This window comes from Strongylocentrotus purpuratus, unplaced genomic scaffold (genome assembly GCF_000002235.5).
Source record: "Strongylocentrotus purpuratus isolate Spur 01 unplaced genomic scaffold, Spur_5.0 spur5_scaffold_6, whole genome shotgun sequence".
Taxonomy (NCBI): Eukaryota; Metazoa; Echinodermata; class Echinoidea; order Camarodonta; family Strongylocentrotidae; genus Strongylocentrotus; species Strongylocentrotus purpuratus.
This window is the reverse complement of record NW_022145612.1, coordinates 49698289-49715243: the sequence shown is the minus strand read 5'-3', so window position 1 is coordinate 49715243 and position 16955 is coordinate 49698289. Positions and strand designations below refer to the sequence as shown.

General features: G+C 36.5%; 1 protein-coding gene across 1 annotated transcript in view; it reads right to left on the bottom strand.

Moving 5' to 3' along the window:
* LOC581085 (protogenin B) overlaps positions 1-16955 on the bottom strand; it is a 46139-nt gene that overhangs the window by 16779 nt on the left and 12405 nt on the right. Inside the window, exons 3-5 of the mRNA XM_030972948.1 lie at positions 6940-7090; positions 5532-5803; positions 664-822 (exon numbers count right to left, since the gene is read on the bottom strand). Of these exons, the coding sequence (XP_030828808.1) occupies positions 664-822; positions 5532-5803; positions 6940-7090 (582 nt within the window). The remainder of the gene's footprint in view (positions 1-663; positions 823-5531; positions 5804-6939; positions 7091-16955) is intronic.

The window sequence follows — 16955 nt, the reverse complement described above, 5'->3', positions numbered from 1 at the left end:
CTCCTCACCCCATGCTAATTATATATTTTTCTATTACATAACACTGCCAACCTTAGATTGCATAATACTGTCTATGTTACAAACATTTATCTTAAGATCAATACTCTGTTTTGCCGCTAGCACAAAACTGCACAAACATGACATAATCTTCAATATGCCCCTTGCTATGTTACCATATCAATCATATATATCAGGTTCACCTAAATTGTCAGAGCAGTAGAAGTCTATATGCTGAATGGGACAATTTCAAATACCATAGCTGCAACCATTCTTAAGGTACCAACCACCTAAATAATAGTTTGTGTACAGCAAGCAGTTTTGAATGCAACCTAAACAAATTAACCTGGCATTCTATGGGTTGACTGTAAAGGAGTAAAAAAGAAACACAGATAACATCAAAAACCATACACAAGGAACCAAAGTCCGACTTGGGTGTATAAGTGCAAGTGTGTCGACTAGTCTCTTAACAATCACTTTAACACTTATTGAGAGTGTACTTGAACTTGCAATAGTGCTTTATAAAAGTGATATTAGACGCTCATATTTTGATACAATACAGCGCTATGGAACCCCTATGTACAGAGCAAAATAATCTGTTGCTAAATGGTACCCTTCAAATTATCACGATGGAGAAAAAAAAAAAAAAAAAACAAAAAAACTTACGCAGGATGTATAACAATGCAGAGACCATATCTTCCTCCCCCGTCAGCAAGTTGAGGGCGATGCACTGGTATGTTGCTTGATCGTCCAATGAAACGTTTCTCAACTGGAGGTTATGATGTCCGTAAGACGTACTCTCTTGAAGAGTGATATCCCTTCTATCTGTATGTTCGAAAAACAAACATTACAAACCATTACTTCTTAACATTTTTGAAGCAGATATTGTTTACTGTAAGTGCTGTTATCTGGCTGTATCTAGCTCCTAGAGGGATTTTTTGGGGGGGAATTGATGTTTCCAAGTGAACAGAAAGAATAGAAAAAACTTTCTACAAAATTATATTTATAACTAGGGTAACAAGGGAGTCGTATTTAGATGCAGTGTTTCAGTCTTAATTGTAAATTATTAAGGCTGTGCACAACAGTGTAATGAGGTACCCGAGTACACTCCCAGGCTCACAAGTGAATACTCGAATATTCAGACGCCATTTTTTTTGAATTTTTTTCTTTTTTTGCCACCACCATACCTCTGATGCAGTATTCCAGTATCGCCGAACACGCATGCAATTTTACTTCGAGTTGCAGTTTAAGGCGCAAATTTAATAATAATAACAGTGAACAATGCTGTTTTTAAAACCAAAGATGGCAGAATAATCCATTGTCCTCCAAATCCAAACAGAAATCTGGACATTTGGTCCCAGTTTCTGAGTGGCGAGTTTGACAGTGCTCGAGTTGGGAAACATTTTTACCGACGGTACCATGCCAGCGGCCGCCGCTCTCTCTGGCAGGGGCAAGGGTAGGCCTGGACAATTTTTTTTTTTTTTTTTCCGGCCGAATATTCGGGTACGAGAAATCGTACCCGAGTAGTTGTCAACCGTGCGGGTACTCGAGCATTCAACAACCCGTCGCAGCCTTATAAATTATCACAGCAAACTTTTAATAATTTCCTATCAAATGTATCTATAAATTTGGGTCCAATAATCTACAACTATTCAATCCTTCTAAACTTCTAAAGTTATACAGTATGCGCCCTGAACCAACAAAAAAGAATAAAACAAGAAAAAAAAACTTATTACAAAGAAAATCTTCACAAAACTTACACTTATAAATATCATTATTATCTGAATATTTATCAGTTTTAAAATCTAGCTTACTTTACTTGAATACTCCTTTTGAGGAGCACTCCTTTTGAGAAGCAGTATCATTTAATAAAAACAAAAAGGCAACTTTTGAAAAGTTAACAGAACAAGCAAAACGAAAATGAAATGAAAATGAAAAATAAAATAAACAGGATAACACATCTAATCATCAATTGGCCATGACTCAGATGCAGCAAGGTGAAGTAGATAACCTTAGAGTCCTTGAAAGCAGACTACACTGTACTTGCCCTTGTATAACCTCAACGTACCTGTCTTCATTCATGAATAAGGGTGATTACATTACACTGCTACTTATGTGCTAGGATGCTGCATCTTAAATGACACATTCATACAACCAACCGCGCCTTTCTTTCACTCTTCTTATGTAAAACCAACTATTTTTTTTGTAGGGTGTGCAGTAGGAGTTGAAAAAAATCTGGACATGGCTATTATTGAGATGAGAAAAGCTTTTTAAGCTTAAACAATGGTTATTAATTAATTGCAAATACAATAATCTCATACAGTGAAACCTGTATATAAATTATATTGATTATGTATAAGTCTTAAAGTCAAATTGTATTATATTTACTTTGTATTGCATTTATTTTGATTTTTTTAGGATGTGAATTCCACTCAATTCAACTGTTGAGCTGCCATGTGGTTCTTAATAAAGACCTTTTCAAATCAAATCAAATCAAATCAAATCAAGACCAAGATCAAGAAAAGTGGTATTTATAGGCAGGTGGTCTTTAAGTAAAGTATTTTTTAGTGCACATTTAAATGAGAAACACTTTTTAAGGGAAACAGGAAATGTGGTCTTATAGACAGATGGTAGCTAAATCAGGTTTCACTGTATTCAGTAACATTTGAGAAAAAAAGCAAGTGATATGTGCAGGTGAGCTCATTTTCTTGATCTTTTACTCCTTCACAGCCAAGTACGTCATAGTTGTTTCATTAGTAACATGAGCTATGACAAATTTGACAACTCATTTCCTTCTCTCTTTGCAAATAGGAGCATTGTTCACCACATTGTGGATAGGACTTCTCGAAAGCAACATTATATGTGGAAGTTTTAACTTCCAAGCCATGTGAGGTACAGCAAATAAGAATGCATATCAAGGAACTTGCATGAGGCAGTATTCTACATGTATCTTATCAACATACCATGAAGATTTTCGATCAGAAAAATGCACATGTACAAAAAGGGGAGAAAAAAAAATCACAATCAGTAATAATTCCCACGTGGGACCAGACCTCCCTTCAGTCAGCTCAACAATTTTTTGTCTCAAATTGAAAAGATAAATTACCTAGGTTAACTAAATGTTAAATATATTACATTTCCTATTATAATGAATATTATATCTTGCATCAAAAATTTGTTGGCTTTTGATTGGTTGAGAACTCGTCACATGACCAAAAATATTTGACCTATTTTTAGAAAGTACTATATGAGAGTACTATTTTGGTTTACTATTTGGGAGTTGAAATTTTTTTTTTTTTAATTGAATCAATTTTTCTTTTTCAAATCTTAATTTAATGAAAATAAAATATTTAAATCTTTTTAGATAAAAATTGACACTTTTTTTCTTCCCAAAAATGTTTTTTTTTTTTAAATAAATTTTTGATGCAGGATATAAAACAAATATACCATGCCTTCTATTCGAGGTACTGGTTAAACTATGGGCCTCGGTGACTCCAAAAGTACCATTTGCTATTGGAGTCACCTTTTGCGCATAGTTTTAACCAGAACCTCTCAAGGCAGTGTATATTTGTATACTAGTTACTACACATACTTCCACCTACATGTATATTGTACATGTATATCTTGCTTAAATCTTACATGCATTTTCTACTATTGCCCTAACTTATTTCCTCACATTTTCAATATCTAAAATTAGAAACCTAAAGTGTGACAAATTTGTATTGAAGAGAACTAACATCTCAAGTGAATGTGGGCAGAGGAGAATAATTCCCCACCTGCTACTCGATCATCACATAACATGAAGCAAAAATACAACACTCACATATCATCAATCATTTCTACCATCTATGTTAGCAATTTTAAAAAGGAATGTTTTTTTGTAATTGTTTTAATACACATAACTAATGTTGAGAAGCGTGTACCAGGAAATGGTGCTGCCCATATGCCCTCTTTAAAAGCTATTACTTGCAGGGAACATAATGATATGCAAATTTAGTTAGGTGATCTGCAGCAGATTTAAAAAAGGAACATTTTTTATAATTATTTTAATACACATAACTAATGTTGAGTAGTGAGTACCGGTACCAGGAACTAGCGCTGCCCATATGCCTTCTTTAAAAGCTATCATTTGCAGGGAACATAATGATAGCCAAATTTAGTTAGATGATCTGCAGCAGATCACCTCTTGATTTCACTTATTTGTCATTTCAGATCCGCTGCAGATCACCTAATTTGTCAGCAGTGACAAATTCCAGTTTAGTTCTGTTTCTACTTCTAAGGGTTTTCTTATAAAATAATAGTCCTGCCAAATAGTAGAAGTTAGTTGCTGATGGCAGTTCTTATAATTCTTACATAGGCACTTCTGACATGTTAAAGAATGACTCAAAAGAGCGATCATGTGGTGATTAATGATATGTACACGCACCACCTGTTTGGGTACTCTTAGAGAGAATCTAGTGAAGCAAATAACTAACAAGAAAAAAGTGGTTTTTAGAAACATAACATAACCGTGCAAACTTTGCAATCACAATCATGAAAAATAAAGACATTCTCAAAGATTAGTTTGAAAAGAGACACTTGCAGAAAGTCAATATTTTGAAAGCAAAGAAGACTTTAGAAGAAGAATCCACCACAAGATAGTTAGGTTGATAAGGTTATACAAGGGTAAGGACACCGTAGTCTGCTCTCAAGGCCTGCTCTAAGATTATCTACTTCTCCTTACTGCATCTGAGTCATGGCCTTGAATGAGAGGATACAAGTACCATTTACTATAGCCATCTTTCTGACCTGCCAAAGCAAGGTTTAGGTATGTACAAAGTTGTTCCATGCATGGGAATCGCGGACTGCAGACTCGGATCATCGCAGTCATCGTAACTCATGCTTAATTGGACTCGTCTCCGATCCGTCTGAGTCTAAGACATATCCCGTCCAAAATTTCCCTGCATTTACCTCAAGGGCATCCAATACTTACATTAACATCCTTCTGGCTCTCAGCGGATTTATACCTACTAATAGTTAATGGATATTGACTGGTTTGATGGTGAATGGTGAACTATTGCCCTGTGGTGATACTGTACCTTGAAACTATTAGTCACATGGCTATAGTTTTAACTGTGACCCCCCCCCCCCCCCAAACGAGCAGTCAATATTGTTATTTATACCACATCCTCTGAGTGCATCTTTTAGAAAGGACATTTTTTGGGGGAAAAATAATTTTTTACATAGTGAGCATGTCTTACTGTCCACTTCTAAAATCAAATTTCAAGTTTATTTTATACATCCCTACTTGTATGAGCAAAACAAGAGAAAATGCCCTGACGTTACTTTTTAACTTTTCCCTGATCATTGTGATGTGGTGGTCTGGTGGACAAGAGCCAAATATATGCTCACAGTTTAACCAAATAGAGGCCTAGAATATTGAAAAATTGTATCACTAGCAATGCTGTCAGATGCTATTGTTACGTCTAGCAATGCCGTGGTCAAGTCCAAAACTCTGCAAACACCCGCTAGCACTTGATGTAGTGAGAACATACCTGTTCGCTTCCAAGTGACATCCACATTCTCCTGGCCTGTCAGCAGACACTCCAGTATGACATCACTGCCAGCCATTGCATCCATGTCTTCAGGGCCAGCCAAGATGCCCCAAGGAGACTCTAACGTTCTTGTCGTGACCGAGACGGTCATTTCTGCACTGGTCTGACTCTCTTCGAATTCATTGCTCACATTACAGCTGTAAAGGCCTGAGTCGCTGGACTGAGCTGAGGTAATATGGAGTATCGCACCATATTCAGGTAGTTGGATGATTCTGGGTGGAAACAAATAAATCAATGATGAATAAGCCAGTTCAGGTGGCAGTCTGAGGCTCTGAGCATGAGCAGATAAAAATCATTGCAGACCAAATTGTGAAATACATGAAGACAAAATACTGGATATGTACTCATGAAAGTTATGTAATCATTATTCATTTATGGACAAGCAGTGCACACCATGATACACAGGTGGAAGTATTCTTTGAAAAGGGGAAACAAAAGCTATTTATGTAGCACCTCCATCAAAGTGTACAAAGTGGGACCTCTTCATGTTATGAAGATCTGCGGATATTCAGGGTCATTTGGGACATGTGCTAACCGTGAACTGCTCTATTATAAAGCTTCTTATATGACTTTCCTCCTGTTCATTAAATTTAAACTGTTTTCAATGGATGCATTGAAATAATCAATACTGTAGAAGGAAATCAATAGCTATAAAAGTTCATAAAATACTTTGGTCTCCCTAGTCTGAAGGATCTTGGTTTCTCTTGATCAAAATGAATTAATATGGAATATTGTACTGCATCCTGAGTTGGGATAATTCTCTACCAATTGAAGTATAACAGTAAGCTTCCTCTACAATTCATGCCTGAATTCAACATTTCAAGGGTAATCAAAGTCACATACTTCAATGATTTTCCCTATTTCTCCATTTTAGAAACAAGTATAAACTTGTCCCAACAAGGCCTAATCAGGGATTTACATTTGCAGGGGCACTTTCCATAAAGGCCTCATAATGCTACGGACTGCCCCCCCCCCCCCAGTCCCCCTTCCGAAATATAAACTGGATCCTGCTGCCTACAGCCCACAGACATAATAAAATTATATGAAGAATTGTAGTGAAATAAGGTTAGCGTGTAGGCTTACTTAAAATACAGGTAGTGCGCCTCGTCTGCTGCAAATTGCATTGAAGTACATTGTGAGATAACTTACATAGTAATTCAGATCAGAGGACTTTGCTAGATATAAATGTATGTGTATGTATTCATTTAAAGAGAGGTCAGGTAGGAGTAAACAGATGAAAAAATGATGAAAATTTGCTAGTAGGATTAAAATTTTCCACTCTACAAAGGTGTGAAATTTCTTTCAAACGGGAGAGCTTTGTAGAAATTTGGACTCAAATCAAACTAACCTTGGAGTTCCCGAGAGCAGAGGAATGCCACCTTTGAGCCACATGACCTTTAACCTCCCATATGAAGAAGCATCTACTTGGCAGAGGAGTCGTATCGATGCTCCCTCTTGGACTTGCGTATTGTCTGGCAGGACTTCAGGAACCCCAATCCCTGAGGGGGGAAAAGAATTACATCAATCACAAAAGAGATAAACATCAATTCATACATCAACATTCAATGCACTCGGAGAAAAATTCAATCAAAATATAGAATTTTGAGCTTAGATATTAGCCTTGTGTATACCAATACCAATTATGGATGTATGTGTACATGTAAGTCGCATACAGCATTTTGAGAACAATACCTTCATCATAATCTTTCAATCAAGCTGATGCTTTAATAACTCTTTCTTTTATTCTTGTAATAAGACAGAAATTATATACACAACAAGTCAATTAATAACTCACTTGAAGAGTAAGAATCAACCTCTTCTGTTGGAATTTGGATATTAGTGTTCCCAGGAATGTTTTTATGAAAGGCATGCACACACCGTCGAGCCAATAAAGCACAATGACTCGGAAATGGCCAGAAGCTACTACCATCCTGCTCTCAACCGACTCAAGAAATAATAATCCATTCTTGTATAGCGCATAACACAATATGATATAATGTCCCTAGGCGCTTCAAAAGAGCTTTAGAAAATACAACCCTAGCTTTAGCTTCGGCAGTGCATTTCAAGAAATAATCCTACAAGTTACCCATTTACCTCACCTGGGTGAAGCATGGCAAATGTAGATTAACGTCTTGCCAAAGGACGTTAGTATTGTGGCAGGGATTCGAACCCTGTACCTTGTGGTTCAGTCCATAGACTAAATCCACTGGACCACAACACCTCTATGCTAAACATATCAAACACCAGCAACAACAAAATGAAAAGTCGCTGCTCCAGTGCCTCCCTAATTTTAAACTTCTCAATCTCCAATCAGCTGTAATATTCTCAACACTAATTATGATGTCTTTCTCTTTTACGAATTAATAATATTAATAAATGAATATTTTAATATTAAATATGGAAGGCGCCGAATCCACTTGAAATCAGATGCAATTGTGAAGAAGAAAAAGTTGAATATCTGTTCCCAATCATTCTTTAAAAATGCCTCTATAAGAAAGTCAATCAAATTTCAAATTTAAAAGAGTATTGCTTTCCACCCTCAAAATACCATGTACCTGTTGCTAGGACCCCAGAAATATATCCAAGATGCCACATTACCGGTAAAATCATGTGATCACAAGAAAAATTGGAGTCCTAAATCTATGAGTTATGTGGTTGCAAAAGAACATCCTTATTAACATGAATATTATATCAATTATCAAAGGTCGAGACCTGCCTAAATGAAGGGATGCCTGTCTGAATTCCAATACGTTAAGTTATCATCCCTTACAAATTTCATACGCCACGTAGGCTCTACATAATAATGACACAAAACGCAACCCCCTTCACTACACTTTCTGCTCTTGTTTCTGTGTTAAATTTATATCCTAATCTACCCGATTCCAAACGCTTTCCTCTCTATAACCTTGATATTCAACTGGCCTGGTTTTCATGGGATTTCCCCCTCATATTTACTGATTTTTTTAAAATATTTTTCTACTGGTACATGTACTTGTCTTTCATGTGACTTTACACTGAAAATTTTGAAGGCGACCCTAATGCGCAGCAGCCACATACATACATGATAAGAATAATAACAACAAAAACAAGAATAGTAAATAATAATAACAATAGTTACAGTAACCACCATTTGGCATGATCTACATAGTAGAATTAAATTAAATTAAATTGATTAATTATCAAATAAAGCGTACCAAATAAAATGGAAACCTACAGTATATCCTTATCCTTACAACTTTTCTTTCAATCTGGACAAGAACAATAGGCCAAGGCCTACAGTGTACTCTATGAAATGTATGTATAGCAGGCCTACACATTCAGTCACTTCCTATCAAAACATTGCACAAAATAATACCCTAAAATGCCTCCCCTGAATGTATACTCTGCATAAGGGTCCTGAACCCGATTATATATGGATCATACTCTCGTGATATATGGATTTTGTAGCACTATAAATACGAAAGAAAGGTGATTTATAACAAAAAAACATCAACTCATGACCCATTGAAGTGAAAACCAAGGGGAGTTCATTCCTTCTCTATTATGTGCTATGCTAGGATTTGTTTTCATTGCGAGCACAACTGTTTTTTTCTTCAGCATACTACAATGCCATGTGTGTATGTGTGTATTACTACTCCACACATCGCCAGGTTGAAACCCCGTTATGCACATTGGGCCCGACAGAGCAAGAAAGTAAGCAAGCGTCATACAGGCACTGCATTCTGACTAGCCTGTCCATGACACATTAATGCAGTCACCAAGCCAATGGAACAATAATGCTCACAGCAGCAGGCAGGCAGGCACACTTTACACAGAGTATTGAAGGTCCATGGCATTGTACTACAACCCCTGGAGCCTGCCTGCCTCTCTGCCTGCTTTGCTTTGCTTTGCCTTGCCTACCCTGCCTGGCTGTATGTAGTACGCAAGCAACATTGAGAGTCATTTTGGCTTGCAGTTTTATGAACCCTACAATACATGTGTGTACAATTGGCATGGTTCCAACACATTCACCCAACGCTAAAACCCCTCCCCCTCCAATTCTCTTTCTCTCTCCTAACTAAACACACAATGCTTCGATGCATACCTCTCCTCTTTGTTATTCTGCAATTATAGTGTTTTCATTTGCTTTCCAGCAATGTGCCGTTATTCCCCCTGCGTATGAATGTAGTGTAATACTACCAGTGACTATTGCTGTTGACGATGTCAAATTCAGATTGCAGGACATGTCTATGCAAAGGGTACGCGGAGTGCATGGATATTGTGATCAAACATCTGTACACATACAGAGTACATTTCCCCATCTGCAATAAACAAAAATGCCCTACTCTTGACTTTGTTGTTCTTCTTGGCATACTTACAGAGGACAGATACGAATCTCCATACTGGGTATCAATATTTACTGATAGTTTGAATGCACAGAATCCTTAAACAACAGAAATAAATGTTTATTGTAAATCTCTGTGTATAAGACGCACCAGTGTATAAGACGCAACCCTATTTTGGGGGCAAAAAAAAAAATCACTTTTTTGTTGTTGCAGACTAAATTGTAGGCAGCAAGCCAGGTCCGTGTTCAAAAACTCAAGTGGAGAAGGACCTTTATTTTACTGCAAGGTGCAGTTGAAGGCGTCGATTTGTGCTTGTGAACTTGTCACAAATAAACAACGTCGTTTTCAAAACTAAAGATGACAGACAAATTTTCTGCTAAGTCCAAACAGAAATTTAGCCATACAGGTAGTATCGTTCTAGTTTCTGAGTGGTGAGTCAACACACCATGTATGACTGAGCTGGGAGACATTGACAGATTTACAGTGCTGCTGCCTCCTCCCCCACCCCCTCCCTCAAATTTTTTTTTTATCAATTATTCAATAATTTACGTATTCTTCAAAGGATTACTTTCTTTTGGATGGATATTTTACAAAATATTTTTTCAAATGCCAGTGTTGATAAAAATTAGATTAGGGAAATTGGCGGAAAGTCAGATTACATCTAAAAAGATATTCAAAAACTTTTAAGGCTTTACTGATTTAAAGGTAATACAAAGTATTGGTATGGGGACATGAATTTGGTTCAAATGAACATATTGGAGCATATGCGATCCTACAATATTCAGTGATCATTGTCGCAGTTGAAATTGAGTCTAAAGTGATGAAATTGTAAATAATAAAGTCTTTATGTTGTATAGCTCCCTCCCAAGGTCGAGATGTTAATTTATCTTTAAAACAATGTTTCTTGACTAAAATGGACCGGTTAGCTATTCCCGTTTGGGAATTATATATCACAACTGCATATTCTGCGATTTTCATGGTCGCAGCTACCATTGGATGGCCGTATAAGCTATTTGAAATTTTTACATTCAATTTTTCTCGAAAGCAGAAGTGTTTTAGGGGCTAATATTTCTAGTGCTTATAATACATCCTCAGGGGCATCCAATACATCAACATATTAAAGAATCGCTATCCGGCCATTTTCAAAATTTCCCCAAACTTTGTATTACCTTTAAGAAATATTGATAACCTTTTTCATTGTTTTCCTTGCAATCAGTTATTTGCATCGCACTAAAAATGATTTTTTTTTTTTTTTAAAGTTTATCCATTCTAGATCAAAAACCAATAATCAATGTCCTTCAGAGGGGTGTGTAAACTATCCAATAAATTGTCTCAGGGTCATTCCATGTCAAATCACCCAATGGTTTTAACCCGACCATTTTTTATTTTGATGAAACTTAGTGTACTTGTTGAATGTGATCTCACAGCACCAAATCCAAAATTTTAGGTCAATCGGGTGAGGGGTTTGGGAGATACGGCCCACCAAATTTTGGGATTTTTTCAAAAATGGGGGTGGCGGGCCTACCTTTGAACCCTTGTATCTCGGGACCTAATGGCTTCTATTGGTAAATCAATAATGATAAATCAAAATCGATTTTAGCAACTGTCCACCAAAATTTGTATTGTTGGAAAGGGTATTCAATAAGGATTCCAATTCTGCCGCCATTTTGAAGATTCGTACATGTTGGGGTACTTTGACCTCTTGACCTCAGATTTGACCTTGAAATTGACCTTGTGGATCACGTAACTTTGACAACATTTTTCATGAAATGTAATCTCTGACATGTTCACTAAAACATGTAAAAGTTTCAGAGATATAATATTTTTTGTTTAGGAGCAATAAGGATTGAAAGTATTCATGCTCACAGATATTCACAATAAACCCTATTATGTATACAATACATGCAATATGCACAGTACAACATACATCTTCCACATGCTTTTTTGTTTTAGGCATATCCATCCTAAATGTCAGTAGTACTTGAATAGAAATAAAATGACAAGTTCATATAGGCCTAAAGGGTTAACAGGATGTATGGCTTTAGGCCTCTGAGTCGGTTCTAGGATAATTACCCCCCTGGAAAATTAACCCTCAGGAAATTCCCCCCCCCCCCCGAGGACAATTACCCCCCAAGGACTATCACACCCAGAGGATTATTACCCCCAAGAAAATTACCTCCTAGGACAATCTGCCCCCCCCCCCCCCTGAGGACAATCTACACCCGGACAATTTCCCCCTAGGACAATTACCCCCCCCCCCCCCCGGGAAAATTACCCCTCAAGAATAATATACCCCAAAAAATAAATCTGCTTTGATTAAAACCACCTTATTATCAGGTTGGACTTCCACTTTAACGAATAGGGGGGGGGGGGGGTAATTGACCTCTGGGGTAATTGTCCTTAGAGGGTAGTTTTCCGGGGTGAATTTTCCAGGAGGTAATTATCCTAGAACCGACTCAGAGGTCTAAAGCCATACATCCTGTTAACCCTTTAGGCCTATATGAACTTGTCATTTTATTTCTATTCAAGTACTGCTGACATTTAGGATGGATGTGACTAAAACAAAAAAACATGTGGAAGATGTATGTTGTACTGTGCATATTGCATGTATTGTATACAGTATAATAGGGTTTATTGTGAATATCTGTGAGCATGGATACTTTCAATCCTTATTACTCCAAAACAAAAAATATTATATCTCTGAAACTTTAATATGTTTTAGTGAACATGTCAGAGATTACATTTCATGAAAAATGTTGTCAAAGTAACGTGATCCACAAGGTCAATTTCAAGGTCAAATCTGAGGTCAAGAGGTCAAAGTACCCCAACATGTACGAATCTTCAAAATGGCGGCAGATTTGGAATCCTTATTGAATACCCTTTAAAACAATACAAATTTTGTGAAGATTGACCCATTAGGTCCCGAGATACAAGGGTTCAAAGGTAGGCCCGCCACCCCCATTTTTGAAAAAATCTCAAAATTTGGTGGGCCGTATCTCCCAAACCCCTCACCCGATTGACCTAAAATTTTGGATTTGGTGCTGTGAGATCACACTCAACAAGTATACTAGGTTTCATCAAAATCAAAAATGGTCGGGTTAAGATTTTCAGATTTTTCGGGTGATTTGACATGGAATGACCCTCAGCCATAATCATGACAAATAATTTCTTTCACAAAATATTGAGATTTAAAAAATGTATTTATGAAAATTCTTTACAATATAAAAGGAGAACATGGCACAAGGGAAATCAAAGAACTTGGTGGTGTTCAATAGCCCTTTCAATTTATACTTTAAAACATTCCTTTCAATTTATACTTTAAATACATTCCTTTCAATTTATACTTTAAAAGATTTTAACAAAATTCTCTGTCTCTGATTTTTCCTTTAAAATTTACACTCAGTTTCTGTTTCCATTTTTTCCTTTATGTTAATGTTAATTACCTGTACATTCAACTTACAAGTACAGTTCCAAAATGTCCTCTTTGTATGCAAAAGAAAACACATAACAAAAGATTCCGGATAGTAATTTGGATTCTTGCCAGAAGTCTTAAGAAAAACAGTATCTCAATGCTACCTCAGTGTATATTGTCAGTAAGAAAAAAAAAAAAAAATCTTCAGCATAATTCAACTTAATACCAAGAATCATGTTACTACTTTTTCCTTGAAAGTGGGAATCTAATCCTTTCCATACTCAGCAATATACCGGTAGTCATTTTATTATCAAGTATTACAAATTGATGATTATCGGTAAAGATTTTCTTTCATTGCAATTCAAATCTTGCTCCTATAAACATGAAAAGCTGACTGCGTTTAACAAGAAATGTTGAAGGTACTTAAAATGCAAGTCATTAAAAGGCATATATTGTGGCTAAAAGGTAGGAAACATAAATCAGTCTTCAAAAGATGAAAAGAGAAAATGCCTGATATGCTCAAGGGAGGATGATCTTACATTTCAATTCTTTATTTTCTGTTAGATACTGGTAAGTGCACTTAGAAATGTAGGACAAAGTTTTTCTTCCTTGAAATGCTAGAGCACTATAATAGTAGCCACGCTAAAGCCAGAGGTAATAATGACAGTGGAGCAACACGAGCAACAAGAGTGTCAAGTGTGACAGACGTGAGCGCTATACAAGAACCCACTTTTATTACCGTAATTATCTTCTAAATTTTTTTCAAAGAAATAAAATAGGGGAGGGGGGTATTCTTACCAGGAAAGGAATATTTTACTTGTTATAGATGATGACATTTTCATTGTGAAATAATCCATTTAAGGTGATGTAAAAATGTAAACAATGTATCATGCTTACATAAACATTCACTCCTAGAAGCAAGCTGGCAAGGTAGATGAACCTTGTCAATGTACTTTCAAGGCCATCTCAAAGAAACTGGACTGCCTTTTCTTCTTGTATTGATTACTTATAGTCCAAGCATTATTCCCCATCGATTTGGGGATTATGTTTAATTAGATACAAATCAATTTCTGTCTGGTCCAGTCAAGGTATATAAAAGGGACTTGGGTGAAAGAGATAAGCCCTGAACCATTCATGTCTTTACATGTAAGATCAATTGGATGCAATGCAATGGATTCCTTAAAGCTTATCTGCCATAGTTTACAGGAGGGATTAGAGTGCCCTGCAAGGTCACTGGACAGGTGGCTCAGCTCTCAGTTAACATAAGAAAAAGAGGATCATGGGGGACCAATGGTCACCGATTAGGCATTGTTTGTTATATAGAGGGCGCAAGTAGCTACAAGTAGTGCAGTGGGCCTTTAAGTAGATCATCCCCCCATGCATGGGGCAAGATATGTCTAGGATTATAATCTCACTAAGCCAGGGTCGATACAGTCGACCAACCATATGATGACTGCGGAGGAAAAGACCCTTTTCAATTTGGATTAAGGTAAATTATGTCTCGTAATCCTACATGAAGGAATCAATAACAGGTTCTTGAATATGAACATTCACCAGACCAGAATTAACTTGACTACTCAAGACCCAACACTTTCATTAACACACCTCCTCAGACCACAAATTACTATTATGCAGACAGCACCATGTTTGGAAATTATTTGATTGTATGGTTTGCCAAATGTATTGACATTACATGTAAAGGCCCAATAACACATCTAATCTAATGACCCAACATACATTTCTAAATGTATGCAAACAATATGAAGTCCATCTACTACAAAAAATATGAACAATAAAAATCAAGCAGGAAATATGTAAGTTAAAATAGAATGACAAGAACCATAAGTTGCCTAGGCACAAAAACATGGATTTGAGCATTATTCATTATTATACAGTCAAACCTGTACAGAAAGACCGCCCAAGGGAAACAAGAAATAGGTCTTTATGAGCAGGTGGTCTCTATGGACAAGTAGGCAGCCACTTTGAAATCCGGGTAAAAAATGGAGGGTGGGGGCTTGTTGTGTACATGCCCAAATGAAGCAGTCATGCTCCAGCTGTGGTCATTTTTTTTTTTGGGGGGGGGGGTTCAATTTACTAATCAAATTAATTATGATATGCACTAAAGCCATAACTCATGTTCCTAACTACTGTTTCGAAAAAGGAAATTATATCATTAATTCCTTGCACATAGTGAACAAAGAAATCAGAAATGTACGACCCCTTCCCCCCCCCCCCCCCTCCCCCCCGAATTGTTACATTATCCATGCAATTGTAATACATGTAAGTTGTTTTTTGTGTGGTTATGCATTCTTCTTGATTCTAGACAATAAATCATTGCAAGAAAACCTGTAAATGTAAGTGTTATTTCTTTGATCATAATGTGAGAATCTGCTGCACTACACTAATGTATTACTGACACCAGGATGGGCTCTCATTACAGATAATCATCATTCCCTTTAAAATGTTATCAAAAGGATACAATAAATTGGGCACATCAATCTTCATCATTTTAGAATTAAACCTGTGCTGTAAATGAGTGCAACAAACAAACATCCTCCCTGCATATTTTGTTTTTGTGTGATACAGTACAAATTGAGAACTGAAGTTACCTACTAGAAGTAGAAGTACTGTACAAAACCTGCATATAATGCAACTATTTCAGCTTCCCATAATCTGCCTCTATCTTAAATAATGATTTCCTGTTCGATCCTGTCTCTCTTACCCTATGCTAATCCACACAACACATCTGTTTTCATCAACTTGAATTAAATTCAAAGATCTGTCTTTCTTTCTCTCTGACTCCCTGTCTCTCATTTTCAACATCTCCCATTATCCCCTTCCTTTCAATTCTCCCCAAAATGATCTTAAATTCTATTTGATACAAAGAGGCACTGTGTATAGTACCTCTTCTTCCCTTACCCTACTTTGCAGCATCTTAGCTGGTATTGAGCTGCTTGACATTTGACCAAGCCTGCCTACATGTACAAATGTTTCCAGCAAAGGTCAATTGTCATGTGACTCGTATGACCCATCTAAACAATGAGTGCGTTTTAAAGCATATACATTTCACTGTCCAATCATCTAGGGCCCTAAATGTAGATCAAAATCATCATTCATAGCTGCTTTTGCTAAAGATTTTCATCATTCTAGTCCATATGACTGACATTGCTGAAGCGTATTTTACCTATGAAATTATCTGATGCAATTCAAAATTACAAAAGGTTATTAAAACATACAAAGTACAACACTCAAGATAGTATATGTACATGTACACAATGATTGGTAAATATTCTAATCATAATACTTTATGAATGGGACACTTCAGATGTACAGGTGATGTGTATACGTGTACCCTTATCACGTACAGTAGTATGATCTTGTTGGATATTGGACGTTGGTGTAATCGTACTACACTGGGTCACCATGAATGTTAAATGTAAATACAGTAATCTACATTATGAAGAGACAGTCAAATATACATAATTTAATGGTGGAAGGTAATTTAGTAGGGATTCCACTTACCATGTAAGGACCATGTAAGGGAGGTTAGTGATGAAATGTAGTGTAATGGCAGGAAAAGATGCGTTCGGAACACAAAAAGCATAATAGGAAGAGATGTTTAATAAT